This window comes from Aythya marila (assembly GCF_965140915.1).
Source record: "Aythya marila genome assembly, chromosome: 13".
Taxonomy (NCBI): Eukaryota; Metazoa; Chordata; class Aves; order Anseriformes; family Anatidae; genus Aythya; species Aythya marila.
In genome coordinates, this window is record NC_139054.1 from 17,918,319 (window position 1) to 17,936,797 (window position 18,479).

The window sequence follows — 18,479 nt, forward strand, 5'->3', positions numbered from 1 at the left end:
TTTCAGCCCTCAGAGGGCTGTGCATCCGATAGGTGCATCCCGGCACTCTCCGCAGGGCTCCCCGCCTGCCCGCCCCCTCCCTTCTGCTCCCCAGCCGAAGGCAGCTCAGGTCACTTCAATTATCGAGCAGGGCTCGGAGCCGGCTCGGGGGCTGTGCGGGGGCATTTCCACCTCATTCTGCCAGCACCGGGGCGGAGCCGCTCCGCTGCCCTGACAGAAGGAGGGGGGGGGGGAAGGCGGCTCGGCCCGAGGAGGGGAGGGGGGAAGGCGGCCGGCCGGCTGGCTCGCTCTAACGCCGCTCTCTCTGTCTCTCTGTCTCTCCCTCCTCCTCCTCCTCCTCCTCCTCCTCCCCGCTGCAGGCGGAGCGGGCCCGGCAGGAGGCGGAGCGGGCCGCCGCACGTCCCCCGGCCGCTCGGCCGGCCCCCCCGCCATGGGTCGGAAGCGCTGCGTGGGGGGAGACGGCTCCAAGATGGCGGCGGGCTGCTGCGGGGTGAAGAAGCAGAAACTCTCCAGCTCCCCTCCGTCGGGCGCCGCCGGCCCGGGGAGCGGCGGCGGCGGCTCCCACTGCGGCGGGGCGGCGGCGGCGGCGGGCGGCGAGCCGGGGGCGCTGCCCCCGCCGGGGGGTCCCCGCCTCAACGGCCTCGGGGGGCTGGCGGGGGGCGCCGCCGGCTGCGCCCTGGCCCCGCCGCTGCCGCCCAGCTGCGGCGGGGGCGCCGCCGGCCTCTCCCCGCCGGCCGCCGCCGCCTCGCTGCTCTCCTCCTCCCCCGGCGCCGGCTCCGGCGGGCCCGGCTGCAGGAAGATGGTGGTGTCGGCCGAGATGTGCTGCTTCTGCTTCGACGTGCTCTACTGTCACCTCTACGGCTACCAGCCCCCGCGGAGCCCCCGCTTCACCAACGACCCCTAGTGAGTATCGCCCGGCCCCGCGCCGCTCCCGGCCCCCGCCTGGCCTCGCCTGGCCCCGCTCGGCCCGCGGGCGCCCCCGCCGGGCTCCGTCCTTGCCCCCGCCGCTGCCCCGAGGGCTGCCCCGGCCCCAGATGCCGGGCTCCGGCTCCGTGCCCTGCCCGGCTCCCCGCCGGGCTCCGCTTCACGGGGAGGCTCCCGGCTCCGCGCGGGGTCCGCCGGCGGCTGTGGGGCTGCTCGGGGTCAGCCCGCGCCGAGCCCCTGCCTTGCGCTGTGCCCTGCGGAGGGGCCCGTGGGCGATGCGCTGAAGCCCCGGGGCCGTCTCCCGCACCGAAGCTCCGAAGTTTTGCAGCGATCGCGCCGAGCACCTGTTACTGCCGCCCTCCTTTGCCTCCCGAGCGTGTGCGAGCTGCCGCCGAGGGCCTGCTGTGTGCCCGTCCCCGGCTGCTCCCGTTTGGGGTTGGTGCAGAGCCTCACAGCCTCCTGCTCCTGTAGGGCCCCCAGGAGCACCTGCCGGTGCCGGGGGACAGACGGACAGACGGACAGACAGACGGACAGACAGACGTGCTGCCGCAGGTGCAGCTCAGACACTTCAGGGAGAAACTTCTGCCCGGCAGGAAGTTGCTTCCTCGCGGCTGGGATGAGTTACCCCGCTCCGAGGCTGTGTGAGCGCAAAGCCAGCCTTAGGGGTGCTTTGAAACCGCTTCCACCCCTTCGCTGTGCTTTAACACAGGACGGGGCTCGTGGGGCGAGCTCCAGCTGAGGCTCGGCAGGGTTGATCCACACCAGTGCATGCCACTGCTTCGTCTGCGGTACGGCGTGGCTCTCGGGGTCTTAGTAGCACCCGTTCTTTGTGGGTACTTAGTGGAAACGTTTTCTGTGTGTCCTCTGCCCACACACACCCTCGCTGGTGCAAAGGGTTATCGTGTGGTCCATGTTTCATTAATGAGATGTAGCGCATACTTCCCGGTGTTAAAATTCTGTCATGTGTTAATGATCTTGTTTGGAGTCCTTGCTGTTCTACCATCCAGGATCTATACGTCTCTTGCATACTGTCAGCTGCTGTCATGACAACCCGGCTCAGAGGATTCCTACTTAACCTGCCACCCCAGCAAGTCCTCCCCATATTCTCTTCGTACCTCCCATGCGATTACACCAGAGCACCAGTAATGAGAGGAGGGCAGAGAGACTCCACCATGAGTTTCTTTACCCAGGTCTTTTGTAAATCCACGTCCATCTTGAAGAAACCAATTTTTTAGGTACTGCTGCGCTAAGTAGCCGTTTTGCTCTGCACTGTCCTGTATCTGTTCTCCACCCCAGACCACTGTTGGTTACCGCATCACCTTTGTGCCAGTTCACTCCTTGCTAGTGCAAGAGAGTGAGTTGAATTCTGCCCATGTTTCTCTGTGACAACGTTACCTTGCTGCTGTGGTGTGTTTTTTGTTTTTTTTTTTAACCATGGTGTTTTGCTGAAGATTCTCCTGTTACTGTCCCTGTTTTATTAATGGAGGAAACTGAGGCAGAGGTGAAGAGTTAACCACAGAAATGTTTTCCTGCAAGCACTTGGATTCCTCTTGGTAGCTAACAGATCACTTCACCTTTCTTCTCCCACTTCTTACTTTAAAAAGGACATAATAACAAATTAAGTAAAATTTGTATTTTTCTGAAATTCATGTGTGTGCATATGCATTCTTGAGATTTCGTTTGCTGACCTGGTTTAAAAAGTTGCTGTGTCAATGGACTTACAAAAATGGCACTGCCGTTAGCATCACTGATACCGTTTGTGCATGTTCCCATGCTCACGCCAGCATGCACAGTTGTACTGTGTATCAGACTGGAAGAATGATCTAATTATCATTTTATTTTTTTCCCCGGTTGGTTTTCAGAGATTGGTTCCCTCTGGATCGTTGTGTGGCTTCACAAACACTTGTGCCCGCACAAGTGTGAGGTGGGAATAAGCAGACAGATGGCAGAACTGCTGCTTTCAGCAGCCTTGTGAGCTGATTATGTTTGTGCAGTTGGGGAAGCAACTTTGAAAAAGTTGCTCAGTATTACATGTAAAATTCTAGGTCAGTGAATAATTTGCTCCTGCCAAATGTTCAGAGGCAGCGTGACTTGTAGCAGTCAAAAGATTTGCGCGCGGTCTTATCAATAGCCAGGTAGCTCACAAAGGTGTGATGTTGTCTTTGAAGCTGAGCTTCTTCCCGCATGGCAAAAAAGCTGAATGGGAACCGGCATTTCTCAGTGAATGTATGTCGCAGCTTTCTGTCAGGAATCCTTCTGGAAGTTTTGTCTGTAGACCACAATAACTGGTCTAAGAGTAGTAGCCTACAATAAAAGTCAGCAATTGAACAGAAATGCTGTTTTGAGCTCTGTTAATTACAGGGAGGATGAACGACGTGTGAGCAGGTATCCTCACACAAGTGTGACTCATTTCTTGCAGGTCTTTGAACAATGAAACTGGGCAAGATCAAAGAAAAGCAGGTGACTGAATCACTTGGGCTGGGGGTTCTGATGTATTGTCTTCTGAACAAAAACTGTGTGCGGTGCCTCTGGATTTTTGTAACTTTTGGCTGCTGAGCTGAGGACCACAGCACAGCCTGAAAGGCAGGGATTTTGGAGCAGTTAGTAGGAATGAGACAAAATGCCAGTTTTTGAAAGGGCACAGATTTTGGACTTCAGCACAGCCCAGACACGGATTAAATAACTGTCATTTTCCTATCTCTGAGTGTAATTCCTAAAGCACAGGATATGGGGTGCTGGTGGAAGGTATTGCTAGGGAGCTGTTGGGCTGGAGGCAGTAAGTCATGGGGTCAAAAGAAGAGAGTGGGAAGACGCTGAATCTGTCCTGTGGTGCCTTGGTGAAAACAGACTTGGCAAATCTTCCTTCTTCTCTTGCAGTCTTCCACTGATCTTTCACCATTTTCTTCTATCTCTGTCATAATTGAACAGCTTTCTTTGACCTATAATGTCACCTCACATTGAGTTGCCCTCTAAAACAGTCCCTCCCTCCTTCTCAGGACATGCTCTGCAAGGCATGTCCTTTCCTCTTGCAGTGCAGCGGCTCTCAGCCTACAGGAGTGGACGGCAGGTAAAAATGGTCCTGGAGGTATGGAAGATGATACAGAGTTTGAAAACCGTTGCCCCAGACAAAACTTTTCACTTATACAAAATGTCAATCAGCCATTGTTTGTTCTTGAAACTCAGCTTGATGTGTAGAGTTATGGAACACTGCAATTATTTAAAGGTGGTTTTTCGCTATAGGGGTTTAGAAGTGTCAATCAAAATACATTGTGAGGGGATGCAGAAACTGTCAAAACACTTTACCCTGTGCATTTAGGGAGAAGGAAAACTGAATAGTCCTTTTTTTTCCACGTTTCATATCTTTCTAACAAATAACTCTCGTGTCTTTATTTCCTTTCTGGTTTGGTTTTGTGCAACGCACCCTATTCCTCCGTGATCAGTGCAAACAGTACCACGTCCTGCCTTCCCTTGTGGAAAAGGGCAGCACACCAGTGGGGAAGGACTCAGGATTTGTGCTGCTCGCTACAGTTCTTCTAGTAGGAAGGTGCTCGAGTGGAAACCTAAACCGAAGTGTGTGCCAGGTTGGTGTGACAGGGTGGGAAGGGTAGGTGCACAAAGAGGAGTTTAGCTGAAGCTGTGCGGTGGGGCATGAGGTTCTTTTTTCCCTTAAAGATTCTGAAATCTCTGCTTGCTGCATAGATTTCCTTTAACGCACAGAAATCACCCTGCTGAGTTCCTGGTTCAGCACACTGTTTGCCTCATCTTCGCAGCTCTTCAGCTTGCCTATTTCCCATTAATGCCAGCTTCTTTCTAGGGAAAATGTGTGTCAGTACACCAGGTTAACTGTTGTGCCAGATGTTTGTGTCTTGCAGTCCCTTCCCGAAAGTCTCCTGGGAACAGCCTGCTAGTTAATGGGATTATTTTGGTGCTGAGCACCCTTACTTGGCACAATTTGTTCTGTCCGTGTTGGCTGGTACATGATAACCAAAAGCAAGGTTTTGCACCCAGAATGGCCGGTGCTGCCCGTGCCCTGCCTTCCTGTGCTGCTGAGGAGCTCTTGAGAAGGATGTTTACCACACGTGCCTTGGTGATGGCTTGCTCACATCCTCTTCATCTTGCAGGGGGGACTGTGACACAGGCAGTGAACGGTGTGAGGCTGCCAGCCCCGTGCACGTGCCAAGGCTCCAGCCGCCAGCAGAAGCATTGCTGGCAACCACGTTCTTTGCCACCTGAGTAATCTGCCTGGCTTCATCTGGGATCAAAGGCCTCTGCTTTAAAACAAATCTTGGGCAATATCCAGTCTTGGTCCAAAGAGGTGGCTGGGAAACGGACCAGTTCTTTTCTTCCTTGGTGTCCACTCTGCAACAACCTTGGCTGCAGGGCTGGGGTACAGGTACACCATGGTGTCAGTGTGCTTGGCCTTCTTATTTCCGTGTTTTCAGGTCTAGGATCTGTCAGTTTACATCTTCTAGAAGGGTATGGGGTAGTGCTACTACGTCACCTTGATTCTGTGTTAGTGAAGTGTGGAGATGGTTAAATTCAATGCAGTTTAAAGACGTGGAGCTAGCTTGTCTCGTGCCCACCAGTTTTCACGCTTCCCAAGAAAGTTGTGATTCTGCTCAGAGTAAGTGTAAATTGACCCTGTAAGAAAGAAATGGTTCCAGGGTTTGTTACCGGCTATCCGATGTTTTGCCTTTGTGGGTGTCTTAATATTGTGTTAACACCAGTGTTGGTGATTTGTTAGCAATTTACATTGGAATAGTTTAAAATCTTCCTGTGCAGTTCCAAAGCTGAATTTTCTGAAATGCTAAACTACTGTCTGATGCTTTCTGCTAAGGTGCTGAGGAAACACAAGGCTTCTCTGCAGATGTGTGCATATGCTTACATGTGTAAATAAAAATGTCTTGAAAGTTCATAGGATTACCGGCTTTTCTTGATTTCTGGTTTCTTCAATGGAGTCTCACTTTTAGTGAGTTTTAGTCTTTACAACTTCAGGCTCCAACTTTAAATTTAACAATGTGCTGGACTCCTTGATCGTGTCAGTATGTTTCTTTACAACCGTTTTTGTAAAACTCCCTGGAAACTTAGCAAATTTCAGTTACAGGTTTCAGAGTATGGTCTTTAAATAAATAAATAAATAAAACCTTCCTCTGCAGTCCCTACTCGGAGTTCAGCTGTACCTCCTGACATTAGTATTGTTGATGTCCGAAGTCGGAAATTTTGTTGTTACTCTACAGTACTTGAGTGGCAGTGGAAACTTACTTGTGTGGCAGTCTCAGTGCGGTAATTTGTATTTGTTGTCACACTCGGTAACATTACACAACAGCTATAATGATTGCTTGGTCACAGCTAAAGATCAACACCAGACATAAAACAAAACCCATAGCGTTGAGGAACGCGGACAGGGAAGTGCTGTTTGGTGTCTGTGTGTCTGTCTGACTTCATTCTGTTTTTATGTATGTGTCACGGTTTCGTACAAGCTTCAGCATCTTCTGACTTAACACTGTCTTTGCTGTTGAGTGTTAAACGCTGGAGTATGAAGGATTGAGTGGTTCATTCAAAGTGGCATCCTGTGGTGGAAGTTTTTTTAAGTACTGTGCAGCAGAAAATGTATTTTGGCTGGCATGAGCAGTGCTCAGCAGGGAATTCCCAGCGTATTTTAAAGCAGGACTGGTGACCGCAGTTTGGTACAGCAGAGGAGGAAAACAGAGCTGTACAGCTTCAGAAAACTTGCCTTAACCAGTAAGCTCCTCTTCTGGTCTGATTGGTGAACAGAGCAAATACTGTTCTGATAAACTCCAAATGAAGTTAAATGGACTTTGAGGGCCTTTTGCTTCATAAACTCATTTTAGTGAACTGTTCGTATGTTTCTATTCGTACAAGAGATCACTTCACAGATGGCCTGAAGAAAGGGCCCTGGTTTTCCTTCTTCAGATACACACAACCACCACAGAGTTACCATAAAGGCTCCGATACACTGCAATGCTAGTTTGGTAGAAATTGTTTGATCCCTACACCTTGTAGGGTGAGAAGTCAGCAGCCACTTCTCCCTGTGCCATCAATCTGGTCGTTCATTTTTATTGCCTCTTTTGTTTTAGTTGCAATCAAATCTTTAGTCACCTTTCCTTTTACTCTACCTTCTATTGAAGACATAAAGATTTCTGGGCATTTTGCAAATCCAGTTCTTGACATTATTTTTGATGTTCTACATGTATATTCCTATTTAACCTGTCTGCCTGTGAGAAATGCATTGGGTTCCAATTTGACTGACTTCACGTGTACATCTCTAGCATCCTTTGCGATAAATTACTGAGTATTTAATAACTTAAGAATGAAAATAATTATTTTTGAGTTACTGAAAGACCGTAGAGCTTTGCCTTTGTCAGTTCACTTAGGGTACAGACCTAGGCTGTGACCAGGCAATGAATGAAGTATGTTTGCTTTACCTAGCCCGTAGTTCTTGGATCTCTTGAAACTCATGCCACGATTAAAGGAGCAAGCTCAATAGCTATTTTACATTAAGCACTTGTTTACAGGTAACTGCTGGTTTTCTGTAGCATCAAATTATTGTCTTCAGAAGTAAAGTGCTTGTATGCTAACACAGAAGTTGTTCGAGCCGTATACTGGTGGTTGCTGTGGTAAGAGCTTCTTTGGAAGGCAGGAAAGGTGCAAATTATTTAAAACTAATAGTAGACTTCCCAGAGTTTGGCCAACACAGAAACTGTTGCTAGGCTGGAGGCCAAAACAAGTCCAGTCAGGCCCTGACCCTCATTAGCAAAGCATTATGAGAATGCTTGACCTTTTTTTATGATGTTTGTGCTCCTAGGGAGCAGGGTATTATATTAGTACTCGGTTTAGCATTGCAAAGTTTGCATCTAAATAACGAGCTGGGGCAGCTCTGCTGCAGTCAATTCATGAGTTCTCACAAGCAAGTCCTTAAAAACAAAGCGTGTTGGGGAGTGCAGTATCCATAAAATGGAGTGCAGCTGTTGAAGTTAGCCGTAGTGCTGTCTTCAGAGAGCATATAGCTAATCATTTGAACTTGGATCGATAAACGATGCAGATATCCTTCCTGCTAGTGCTGTGCTTTAGAGTGACTGCCCAAAAGCTATGGTGTCGTTCAGCCCAGCTCTGTGGGCAAAAGTAGGTATCTTTGCAGAGCTACTTGTGTGACCTTCTAAAAAGCCATTCATTTTCTTAACTGGGACCTTGGCAAATGGGATTAGTGTGAAGAGCTTCGCTTGTTCAGTAGGACACCCTCCTCCTCCTTTGGCTGTAGGCGTTTATCCTGTAGGGTGTTTGCTGCAGTTGTCATGTCTTTGTGCCTGCTCTCCCCCTTCTTGTATTCCAGGCTGCATGTACACTTCTCTGCCTTACGGGATTTGGCTTCGTTCTTGTGATCTGACTGGCCTTTGGTAACTTCCTGGAAGACATGGCTTGCGGGATGTGGATGCTCATTTGCCATGCTGAGTACTTGCAGCCAAAGTAATTAAAGTGCTGATTTCTTGAGAATGGCATCTCACAGAATGTGGGACAGCTCTGCTGACTCGTGGCGAGGCCGCCAGGGCAGCAGCAGTGTAGAAGGGTGTATGTCTTCCCAAGACACTTGTACCTTTCTGTGCTGTAGGGAGCTAGTTCTCACGTTTCTTGGTGCTTTTAAAAAAATCGCTGTATGCCCTTCTTCCTGTTAGCTTGAATTCTGGGGCATTGTTAGCAAGGTCCTGCTTAGGGCCATGGTGTTTGTAGTCATAGGAGTCATAACCATACTCCTGCTGTTTATCCCTTGCCTCTCTGCCAGCAAAGATATCTCCTCTGCAGGCTTCTCTGGCACATGATGGGTTCTAGATCTGAAACGCCACCTGCTTTGCTTGATAGTACTTGGTGAGCTTGTTTGAAACAGAAGAGGAAAGAGGATCATTGTCATAACCCCCTTCTAATCAGCATCAGAATTACTTCTGCTTCAACCTTGCCGTAGAATTGCATCACTTGCCTTGCTTCCCGCTTGGCATTCTGCACCGAGATAAGAGTTGTGCGGATGAAGCTCTAGAGTTTGTGAGCTTTAGGTGTGTTAGGAAAGGTGAGAAAAACATTTGTTGCTCCACTGCTGGGCAGCTCTTCAGGCCAGCAAAGTAAATCTGGCTGCTTCCAGCCCCTTTGCCAGGTGGCTACAAGAATGGAAGGATCAGGTGCCCCACCGTTCCCGTACCCAGTTCGTGAGCAGAAGAAGTTCAGCTGCCAGTAAGTGACAAGTTGCAAGGCAGCTCTTCTGTATAGATAAAGGTGTTAAAACACTGACTTTTAGGGAAGATTACGTTAGGCAGAAGTTCCTTGTAAGCTTTAGAAGGGAAAAAAATGTTTTCTAGTCCTCAGAACTTAAATTTGACTGCAGCATTAAGCAGCCAATGAATGCCAGTCAGCAAAACCTTGCACCAGCTGCCTGCAAGCAGACTTTCTGCGGTGAGAAGGTTGCAGGCTGGGGAGGTGGTTGAAAAAAACATAGGAAGGGTGTGGTTGTAGTGAGGGAAGAAGCCCTCTCCATAGGCAGCTGTGGTGCCAGAAGAAGGTGTGTAGTTGTACATGATGCATCCCCTAGGCATGGGCAGCCACTGGCTCAGATGAAAAACTGGAAGCTGAGCGACAAAGGGAAATTTTTTCAGTACAGCGTTGTGCAAGCAATTATCCAAACTCTGGAGAACAAAATGGAAATGTAGTATTAAAACTAATCACTATTAAATGCTGAGCAAATGTGGAGTTGTAGCGATTAGCTCTCCTCTTCGTTAAGAAGTAGGAGTCTGATTCTGGCTCTGGTTCAGTTCAACTGGAACTGAAAAGTAAGCAGACCCAGAAAAGACAGGTGGCAAAAATTTCATTTGGGATGTTCACCACCATAATGTCTGAGTTCTTGTAAAGTATTGGGAGAGAAATTGAAAGAAAGTAAGGATTAGCGCTGTTCATTTGGAAGAAACCTTGAATAAAAACAAGTATTAAAAATAAAGGGTTGTGAAGAAGAAACAGAATGTAAATTACCTTTCTCTTATTTCACAGAAAAAAGATTCAAGTGAGACAAATATTCCCATGCATGCTTACCATTGTGGTTCTTTTTAACCTTAGGGATAAATTATTGCAGCTTGCCATGTTTGGACTATATTTTAATATAGAAATCAGAGCCCATACAAAAAGTTGTTCCCAGTAGTGCTTCTTTTGGGGAGAATATGAAATCTGTTATCTGCTGCCAGTGGCTTTTTTTTTTTTTCATTTTGGACGATTTCAAGGCGTTAAGTTTTTCACATACGTAATATAAATAGCTTGGAATAACCTACTTGAAGACTGCCTACTACCATATACCATTCTGCTAATTTAAGTGGGTTTTCTTTTTTGAATGTGTCAGAGATGCTCAGCAGCAGCTGACTCCTATTTGTCATAAGCTGAAAGTAGTAGTGTAGTTACACTAGACAGAATTGATGAACATATAAGGTGGTGAACAGTCTGCTGCTACGTGTTTTATGGTTGGAAATTAGAAATTTGTCCCTGCTGAATAAACGGGCTATTCCAAAATGCTTCCTTAGTATGATTTCTTTAAATTTTGTAGCCTGAGACTGCTGTAACGCAGAACTTAAATTATGGAGGCTATAGACTTGGTTATTTCTGAAGCTTTCATTGAAACTTCGTGAAATTTTGTCTCAGTTGGGAAGAAGAAAAAGTGGTGGTGTTTTTGTTTTTTTCCCCCCAAGGAAAGTTGCTAAGCCATTCAAAAATGCATAGCCAAGGTTTTATTATATTCTTAAATGTTTATCATCCATTTAGAAGTCCATACACTAAAAGTGGAGATGCCTGAAATTTGCTCATCCTCAGAGTGGCAGTCATCTAAATGTAATGATTACAGAAATCCAAAGTTTAGGCAACATAAACATCATGTACTTCCTTAGTTGTCCTTTATGTGGAACGTTTAATGGAAATTGCTCTGGAGGAGAGAACCAGAGCAGTCCATAGTGGTCTCTGAAATCTTGGCGCTGAAGTTTAGGTCTTTGGAGATGCCTAAATTTTCTTGGAAGAAGCCGTTGCAGAGAGATCAGGAATCTTCAGATGGTTCCAGAGATAAAGCCTCTATTTGATTTTAAGGAACTGGGTTAGTCTAAAAAGAAAGAGGTAGTATTACATAACAACATGGATTGGCCATTTGACCCTTCAGCGTGACAGTGTTTTGCAGGTTCTGCCCAGCTTCTGTGTGCAAGTTATTAGAGGAGGCAAGAGTGACTTGAAGCATAAAGCACTGCAGTGAGGTTTGGAAGAAGTTTGTTTTGTTCCTGACGAGGTCATTATGGTGGACAAACCTGCATGAGACCCTCAGTCTCTCTACCATATGATCTTACCAATAAAAGTAAGGTACCTCAATCTGCTTTTCTTTGTTAAGTTAGTAGCAAGGACCACAGAAATTAATTATTATTGTTGGAATTGTTCTTTCCCAGAAAGGCATGCCAGAAAACTCTCCAGACTCAGCTCATGGTATTTTTGCCTAAATTGGCAACTTGAAGAACTTGGAAGCATATGCTTTTTTTTTTTTTTTTTTTGTACTGTTATCCATTATATCTGAAGTGAATCATAGTTGTATTTGTTAGCTTGAATCCCTCAAAGGCCATTGTTGCTTCTCAGCTAAATGACAGAATTTTCATTGAATTTTTTTTCCAGGATAGTTCCCTCCGTTTGGGTATTCTTAGTCACAGTATTCTCCTTTGTATTTTTAGACTACTGTTCAGCAAATCCGTTCTCTGAGAACATCTTAGACGGTTTAAAGTCTGCCAGCAAATTTGAAGACAAGACCTTCCAAAAATTGTATTACATAATTGCTTTTGCTCTAGACATCCTATTTGTCCACAAAAACATGGCTTTCATAGGACTAGGACATTTTAGCACTGAGAGAGGGACAGGTTTACCCGTTCACGGCCCTGTTAGAGCCAGTAAACTGCAGTTCTGTAGTGAAACAAGATCCATTGGTTTACTGAATATTGAAGAATGGAGATGAGCAGAAAGAGGAGGTAAGGTGGTTGAGGAAGCTATGAGTAGTGTCCATATTATGCTACTTCTCCAAATGTTTTTCTAACCTTCAGTAATTTGCAACTTGGGATGTCTTGAGCTACAAGTAATGTCTGTTTCCCCTGCTAAGCAATGGGTATAATGAAGTTTTAACGAAGCAAAGTCGTAAGGCAGATCCGAGTTCTACGCAGGAATGCTTGAAAGACTTGAGACTCCTAGAAATGAGATGAAATCAGTATTGTATAGGGCAGCTTCAGGTACTTCAGGTGTAATTAAACAAACAAACTGACTGACTGTGTAAGCTACAAGTTTGTGTCTCTCCTTAGTGATTTTCAGGTGTTACCAGTTGACTGCCAGTTGTCTCTTAGTCATTATTGTGTTACACATATGTAAAGGACAAGTGGCTATTTTGAAGAGAAATTATCAGTAAAACCAGAAGGGTATTAAGTACGTTTGTACTAGAGAGTGGTTGAGATCTTAATTGAAAACCTTTATGGTTCTGCTGCCCTTGAGAGAGAGAGAGAGAGAGAGAGAGAGACGTTTACTGGTTGCAGAGCAGGGCAGCCTGGGTGCCAGGAAGAAATGTGAGATCAGCTTGCAAAGGAAGAGGAAAAGAGCTAGGTGGCTTTAGAGGATCAGAGCAATGGCTGAGAGGCACAAAACTTGATTGATTGGGGTGTGTATCTGTGCTATTGTGTGTGCATATATATTTGTGTCTATATAGTAAGAGAAAGACAAAGGGACACAAATTACCTGTTTGGATTAGATGCCAGTACTGACAGAAGAACAAAAGGATATAAAATGACTGAATAAATTTACATTTAGGGTGTAAGGTTTCTACTTGCTGAAACAGTATGGCTTTGTAGTAACCTTTTAATGGGATTAGTAGAGGCAAGAAATTCAAGTAGTTTTAGAGATATCGTGATCACTTTATGATAAACATCTGATGAGTTGCCTTTGGTGGTGAGATCAATAGTTTAAAAGATCCTTCATCCTCTCTGTTGGGTCGGATTTGTTTTTTAGGTATCCGTGTGGGTTTTTCTTGTGATCCCCCTGTGCAAGGGCACTGACAAGGGCAATAATCCTGGTTCCCTAGCAGCTTCTGCTTTTGTAATATGTTCTAAATTGAGAAGTCTTCTGGCAATGTTTTTTCCTTTCTTGAAAACATTGGTTTTGCCACTGAAGGTCTATTGTGGCAACAAGCGTCTCCTCCATATCATATTAGTGTCGCTTTATTTCTGTGTCAAAATTTTCTTTTATTATTTTTATATTGACATAGCAGAAGTTAATAAATCGCTCACTCTTGTACAGACATACTCAAGAAGGTTGCTGACCATAGTTAGTTATGATCACCGACATTTCTGACTTAGCTTCTAAGTCAGTTTTGTTCTGTTTAAGTAAAGAGTGTTATAAGAGAATAATAATGATAGATCAAGTTCAATATCTTATCTTTGAGGACTCTTAGGTGACCTTGTTATGAGTGGCTTCCAATAGAAGGTGAAAAAATTGTTATTTTTGAAAACATCATTTGTTTCAGTGTGAGTTTGTAGATGGTTGGAGTTGGCTCTCTGACCTGTTTAGGTCTAGCAGGATTACTTACTTAGCAAGTAAATCTTGTTTTCTAGCAAGCTGTTTAGCTTTGGCACAGCAACATTTACTGTCCTTTCCACTGTGCTTTTGGCTTGAGTGAGATTTATATCTTTGTAGAGGTAGAGACAAATGCAGACAAATGGTGGTCAATAACAGCTCTGTGGAGGTAATGAATTTGGAGAATGTTACGTGTGTAAATAATTTTTCACTGAATTGGAACTGAACCATAATTCAGTAATGGGTTATGTTGAATGCGGATATTGCTTTTCTGAACAGAGTGTCTCTGCTCTTAATAAGAAGGATCCCCAAAAGAAAACAAAAAAGAATGACAATTCAAATAGCAAACAGTATGTAAGCAGACTCCTTTTTTTAAATAGTAGTACTGGAGACTTTACTAGTTGACCTGAGCCAACTAACAAAATGGGGCTTGATTTGCACAGCAGTTCATGACAAAAAAAAAAAAAAAAAAAAAAAAGCCATTTAGGAGAGGTTCTCAGGGATTAATTAATGAGGAGATGAAGCTACAGGCTCACCCTGACTTGTCTGGGAAAGCTGGGGCTTCCAAGTTTACTTGGAGATGTTGGAAGACTTCAAATTGATAGGTTTTAAACTTGTGGTATGTGAACCTCTCCAAAGCTGTTTTTTGTTTGTTTGTTTTTTTTTGTTTTATCTTGCTTTTTAATGAAAGCTGGTAAATGATGGTCGCTTCCATAGCTGATAATGTTTTACTGCTTACCCATGTTTTTAAATGATTGTTCGGTTTTCCTTCATGCCAGCATCCCAGGTTTCTTCCATCAGCTGAAATACGGCCCCTGTTGCTTGTGTTTTGGGCTTGGATGCAGTTGAGGGACTGGTAACCTGTCAGGAGCTAAAACTGGAAATGATGGTCAAGGGAGGAGTTGGGTCTTGCACCATGCAGTAAACTAACTGCTGGCAGAGTAGTGATTTTTGTTCCTGAAACATACCTGCTGTGAGAGAGGTGGAATGTGCCACCTCTCTGTGGCATAGGATGTGGGCAGAGCTCAGTGCTTGATGGAGTGGATGTTGTACCAGTAGCAGTAGCTGAGCCACTGGAGTATGTAAGCCCCTGCTTTGGTTTCCAGTAGGACTTCCTGATTGCATAAAAAAAAAACCTATTTGCTGCCAGGTTTGGTGAGTAATAATTGCATTCTGGAGTCTGGTCTCAGAGTGGGACAGCAGTAGAATTCTTCCACTTGAGAAGAGGCGAAAATAGGAGGCCTGGAACCTTGGGTCAATGTGCTGAGAAATCCAAGAAAGACCCACTTAGACCTCTCTTTTCAAGGAATTTATAGCTGTTCTTTCATAATCCTTTAAAAGCCATCTACTGTTATAAGTGTTTTGATTTTTTGAAAATAAATAGGCAGTAGAGGTGGTTGAATCTCTCATCTTCTGGTATAAAGGTTCATCATCAATGCTTTGGCCTTTAGAAAATTCATTGACTAACCAGTGCACAGATTTAATGACAACAAAATAATGTTGCCCTTTAGGTCAGTGGCTTAATTCACAGCTGTTTTTTTTTCCAGTTGATTCCCAGCATAATGATTGAGTTACGGTTGTGTGGGATCCTCTCACGGAAAGGGAGCTGTAGGGGTCCCTTTGGTAGTATGCCAAATAGCTATCTTTAACAAAACCAGTGATTTTATGCTATATATTTTTCTGACAGTATTGTAACATACAGTATTTTCAGAGAACTCCAGTACTACTTTTGAAAGGCTGTATGTATTTTGCTGGTGCACAATGTAGTAATGGTTTTGTGATTGCTTCAGAAACATAGTGTGATTTGCAAAGTTAATGTGGAAATGTAGTTAGTTCTTTGTTTTCATGAAGTGGGATCTAGTGGAGAAAAACATAATGTGAACCTGCAGGTTTTAATGCAGCTAAATGAAAATGCATCCTGGTTATTTTTCAATGTTTTCCAGGCTGATGGTATGCTTTTTGAAATTCAGTTTTGACATTTGAAGGGATCTTACTGAAGATGTTCTGTATGTAGTTATGAAATAGTGATTGTATCTCATGTACTTGAGGGGATATTTCATTATAGAAGTACTTAAGCTTTGCTGTGAAGATACTGGGGTCTCTCTCTTTGAGGTCTTCCAGAATTATTGTTTGCTTTAGTATTGTTGAATAGCTTTCTTATGCAGTGTACTGTATCTGGCGAGTCACTTGAGTAACACGATATAATCGGACTGTAGTTTCATAATCTTTTAAAGCCAGTATACGATGGAGTTGCTGCCGAAAGAAGGGATCAGACTTCCCTTATGTACCAAATGTATTGCAAGCACAATTAATGGTGCGCCTGGTTTGCTGGATCAGGTAACTAACAGGAGTTAAACTCAACTTTTGGATAAAACTGCATGTCCATGGCAAACAAAAGATGTTCGTGTGCCCCACGCCCTCACTTCTTCTACTTTCATTGATCACTGCGTGCTTGCAGTGCTGTTTCTGCTTGATAAGTCAGCAGTAGATACTGCTGCCTTTTGTTAGGCTGTGTTTTTGTTTTTTTTTTTGCTGAGTTGTAAGACTTTTTGCTGAGCCTTTTAGCATGGTAAATGCCAGAGCGGGCTTAAGGGATTGGGTCTTCCCATGGAGGGGATAGGACCCTTGCAGCCAGTCATTATATTGATTTTAGGCTGCCAAGAACTGCAGCTTAAGTTGCTTTAACCTGGATTTGTTTTCTGCTCTGAGAACACAACTACTGTTCTCTTGCTTGAGATGAGCAGCTTGCTCATGTCTATGGCAGCATTAAGGTATCAGTGGAGAGGAATATTTGTGATTCTCATTTTTTGCTTACATTGTTTTTTTTTGGACTCCTCTGATTTTTCCAGCTTTGGGCAACATCAGCAGGTAGATTGGTGCCTGTGAGTACATCCAGAAGCTATGGAGGAAGAAGCAATCACATATGACAAACTTTCTTTTGTGTATCTGCAGTTGGTGGTGTTGCTGGTTTTTTGCTTTACATCTGACTCCCTAGTCATCAGAACAAAGCTTGCAAGCTCAGATATAAGGCTAAATGAGGTTATGCTTTTTTATTTTTTGTTTCCTGGGTTCATCTGAGTCCATCACGGTGCTCTTAAGCACGTGGTTGCAAACAGTGGAATATATAGCAAACCTGTGTGTTGTCATTTTAAAATGGTGACGTTTGCCAGGAGCCTGCATTGTGTAGCAGGGGAATGTGTCGCCTGTCGCAGAGAGCCTTGGGCCCCTTTTGGGTGGCTGGAGACTACATTTTACAAGTTCTTAGCAGGTAGTCCAGATTGGACCCCTTCCATAAAACTTGAGTGTTCAACTCAGTATCCAGTGGATCCCCTAGAGGAATGCAGGAATTCAGAGTGATACAGAAGCTGGTATCAGCTGGGAGGGAGAGCTGTGGTCTTGCTAGGATTCTCATTTACAGAAGCTGTGCATGCTCTTTCCCAATGGACTGTGTATGTCTCTGCATAGTGATCTGATCCTTTATCACTTACCAGGGATAGAAATCACGTTTGCTTTTCTCCAGTGCTTGTCTCTTGTGGACAGTGGCATTGCGATGGCAACCCGTGGCCCAGCAGTTCTGCAGTTTCAGGTCTGGAACTTCTCTGTAAACATCTGGCCCAGGTGGGTGATGTCTAAGTGGTCTGGTCGGCATAATGCCTCCTCTGTATTTAGTTCAAACTGACTCAGCTCTTGTGATCTATATGCTACAAAAATGCGTGTAGAAGTCTCCCCAGTTGCTTCACCAGTAAAGACCAGTACCGGGTGTTCAGTGAGCTCCTCTGCATCATCCCTGTATCCGTTTTGCACCTTTTCTCTCCACAAGAGCCCACTGTTTTTTCTAGCTGCTTTCCTGCTTTCGAGATAGTGAACTTAAGTTGCAAGGTGCTAACCAAACATTTTTCATTCTTTTTCCTGTTTACTTTTGACCTACTACGTGTTTTATGATCTCTTCTGTTCTCATTAGGCAAGCTTTCTGTTTTTAAAAGCATTCTGTCTGAGATGCTCTCCTTAACTTCCCTATGGAGCCACACAGGTGTGGGATTTTCTTGCTGGGGTTGAAGTATTTTGACTGCTTTGTTTTCTCTTCTAACTGTGGTGAATGTTTTACCTGCTCTTTTAATCCAGTGGTGAATGTTTTACTTGAACTTTTAATACAGTATGTTGTGTGCTTTGGATTTTCTTGGGAGGTGCTTTTTTGTCTTTGACAGCCTCCAAGCTGTTGCAATCTTTTTGCTTTCTGGATTGCTCCTTTTCAGGTTTTTCTTTGTTTTGAGGGGGAGTGGGTTGGGAGGATTACTAATTGCTTTTTTTTTTTTTTTTTACACTGTTCCTTTTCTTGAAAATGAATATCCATGTTCCTATTTTTTGTTTGTTTTGCCTACTGTATTCAACTTCAGTATTGAAATACGATTGTACTGCAGGTACAGTTACAGAGCAGCTTTTCTATCCATGTTCTTTACTTAGGTCCTGTGTACCACTCAAAACTGAACCATTACTTAATACTAATAAAATACAACCCCTAGTTTTCATTCAGATGAGGCACAGAGCCCTCTTTATACTAGGAAATGTCAATTGCCCATCATTATTACCGGTCCTAAATTTGCAACTATCTAATCTCTGTGAACTGTTGCGCAGTTGATGGGACATCTTCATTATTTGATTATGGACTTGTAGTACAAGAATGTCATTGTTTTTCTCTTCTCCTGTAATGCTTTATGCCATTAAACACGTATGTGTTTCACATTCCTCACCTGCACGTTGTCCTTCCTTCCTGTTGGAGTTGCTGAGTGCCTGGTAGCTTCTCAGTGTTGTACCGTCTCGATTTGTCCTCCCTCCACCCAGCCTTGGAGGTGCCTGTTACATTGAGGGTGTCAGGCGAGGCCAAGCATTTGGTCTTCCTGTGTGTTACTTGGGAAATACCTGGCAGTGGAGTGGAAGTG

The 18,479-nt window shown here is 44.9% G+C and overlaps 1 protein-coding gene across 1 annotated transcript in view; it reads left to right on the forward strand.

The window, feature by feature from the left end:
- Window positions 1-422: 422 nt before the first annotated feature.
- The window catches only part of AMMECR1 (AMMECR nuclear protein 1), an 83,886-nt gene continuing 65,829 nt past the window's right edge, over window positions 423-18,479 (forward strand). The window contains exon 1 of the mRNA XM_082771182.1: window positions 423-903. Within this exon, the coding sequence (XP_082627308.1) occupies window positions 431-903 (473 nt within the window). The 5' untranslated portion in view covers window positions 423-430. The remainder of the gene's footprint in view (window positions 904-18,479) is intronic.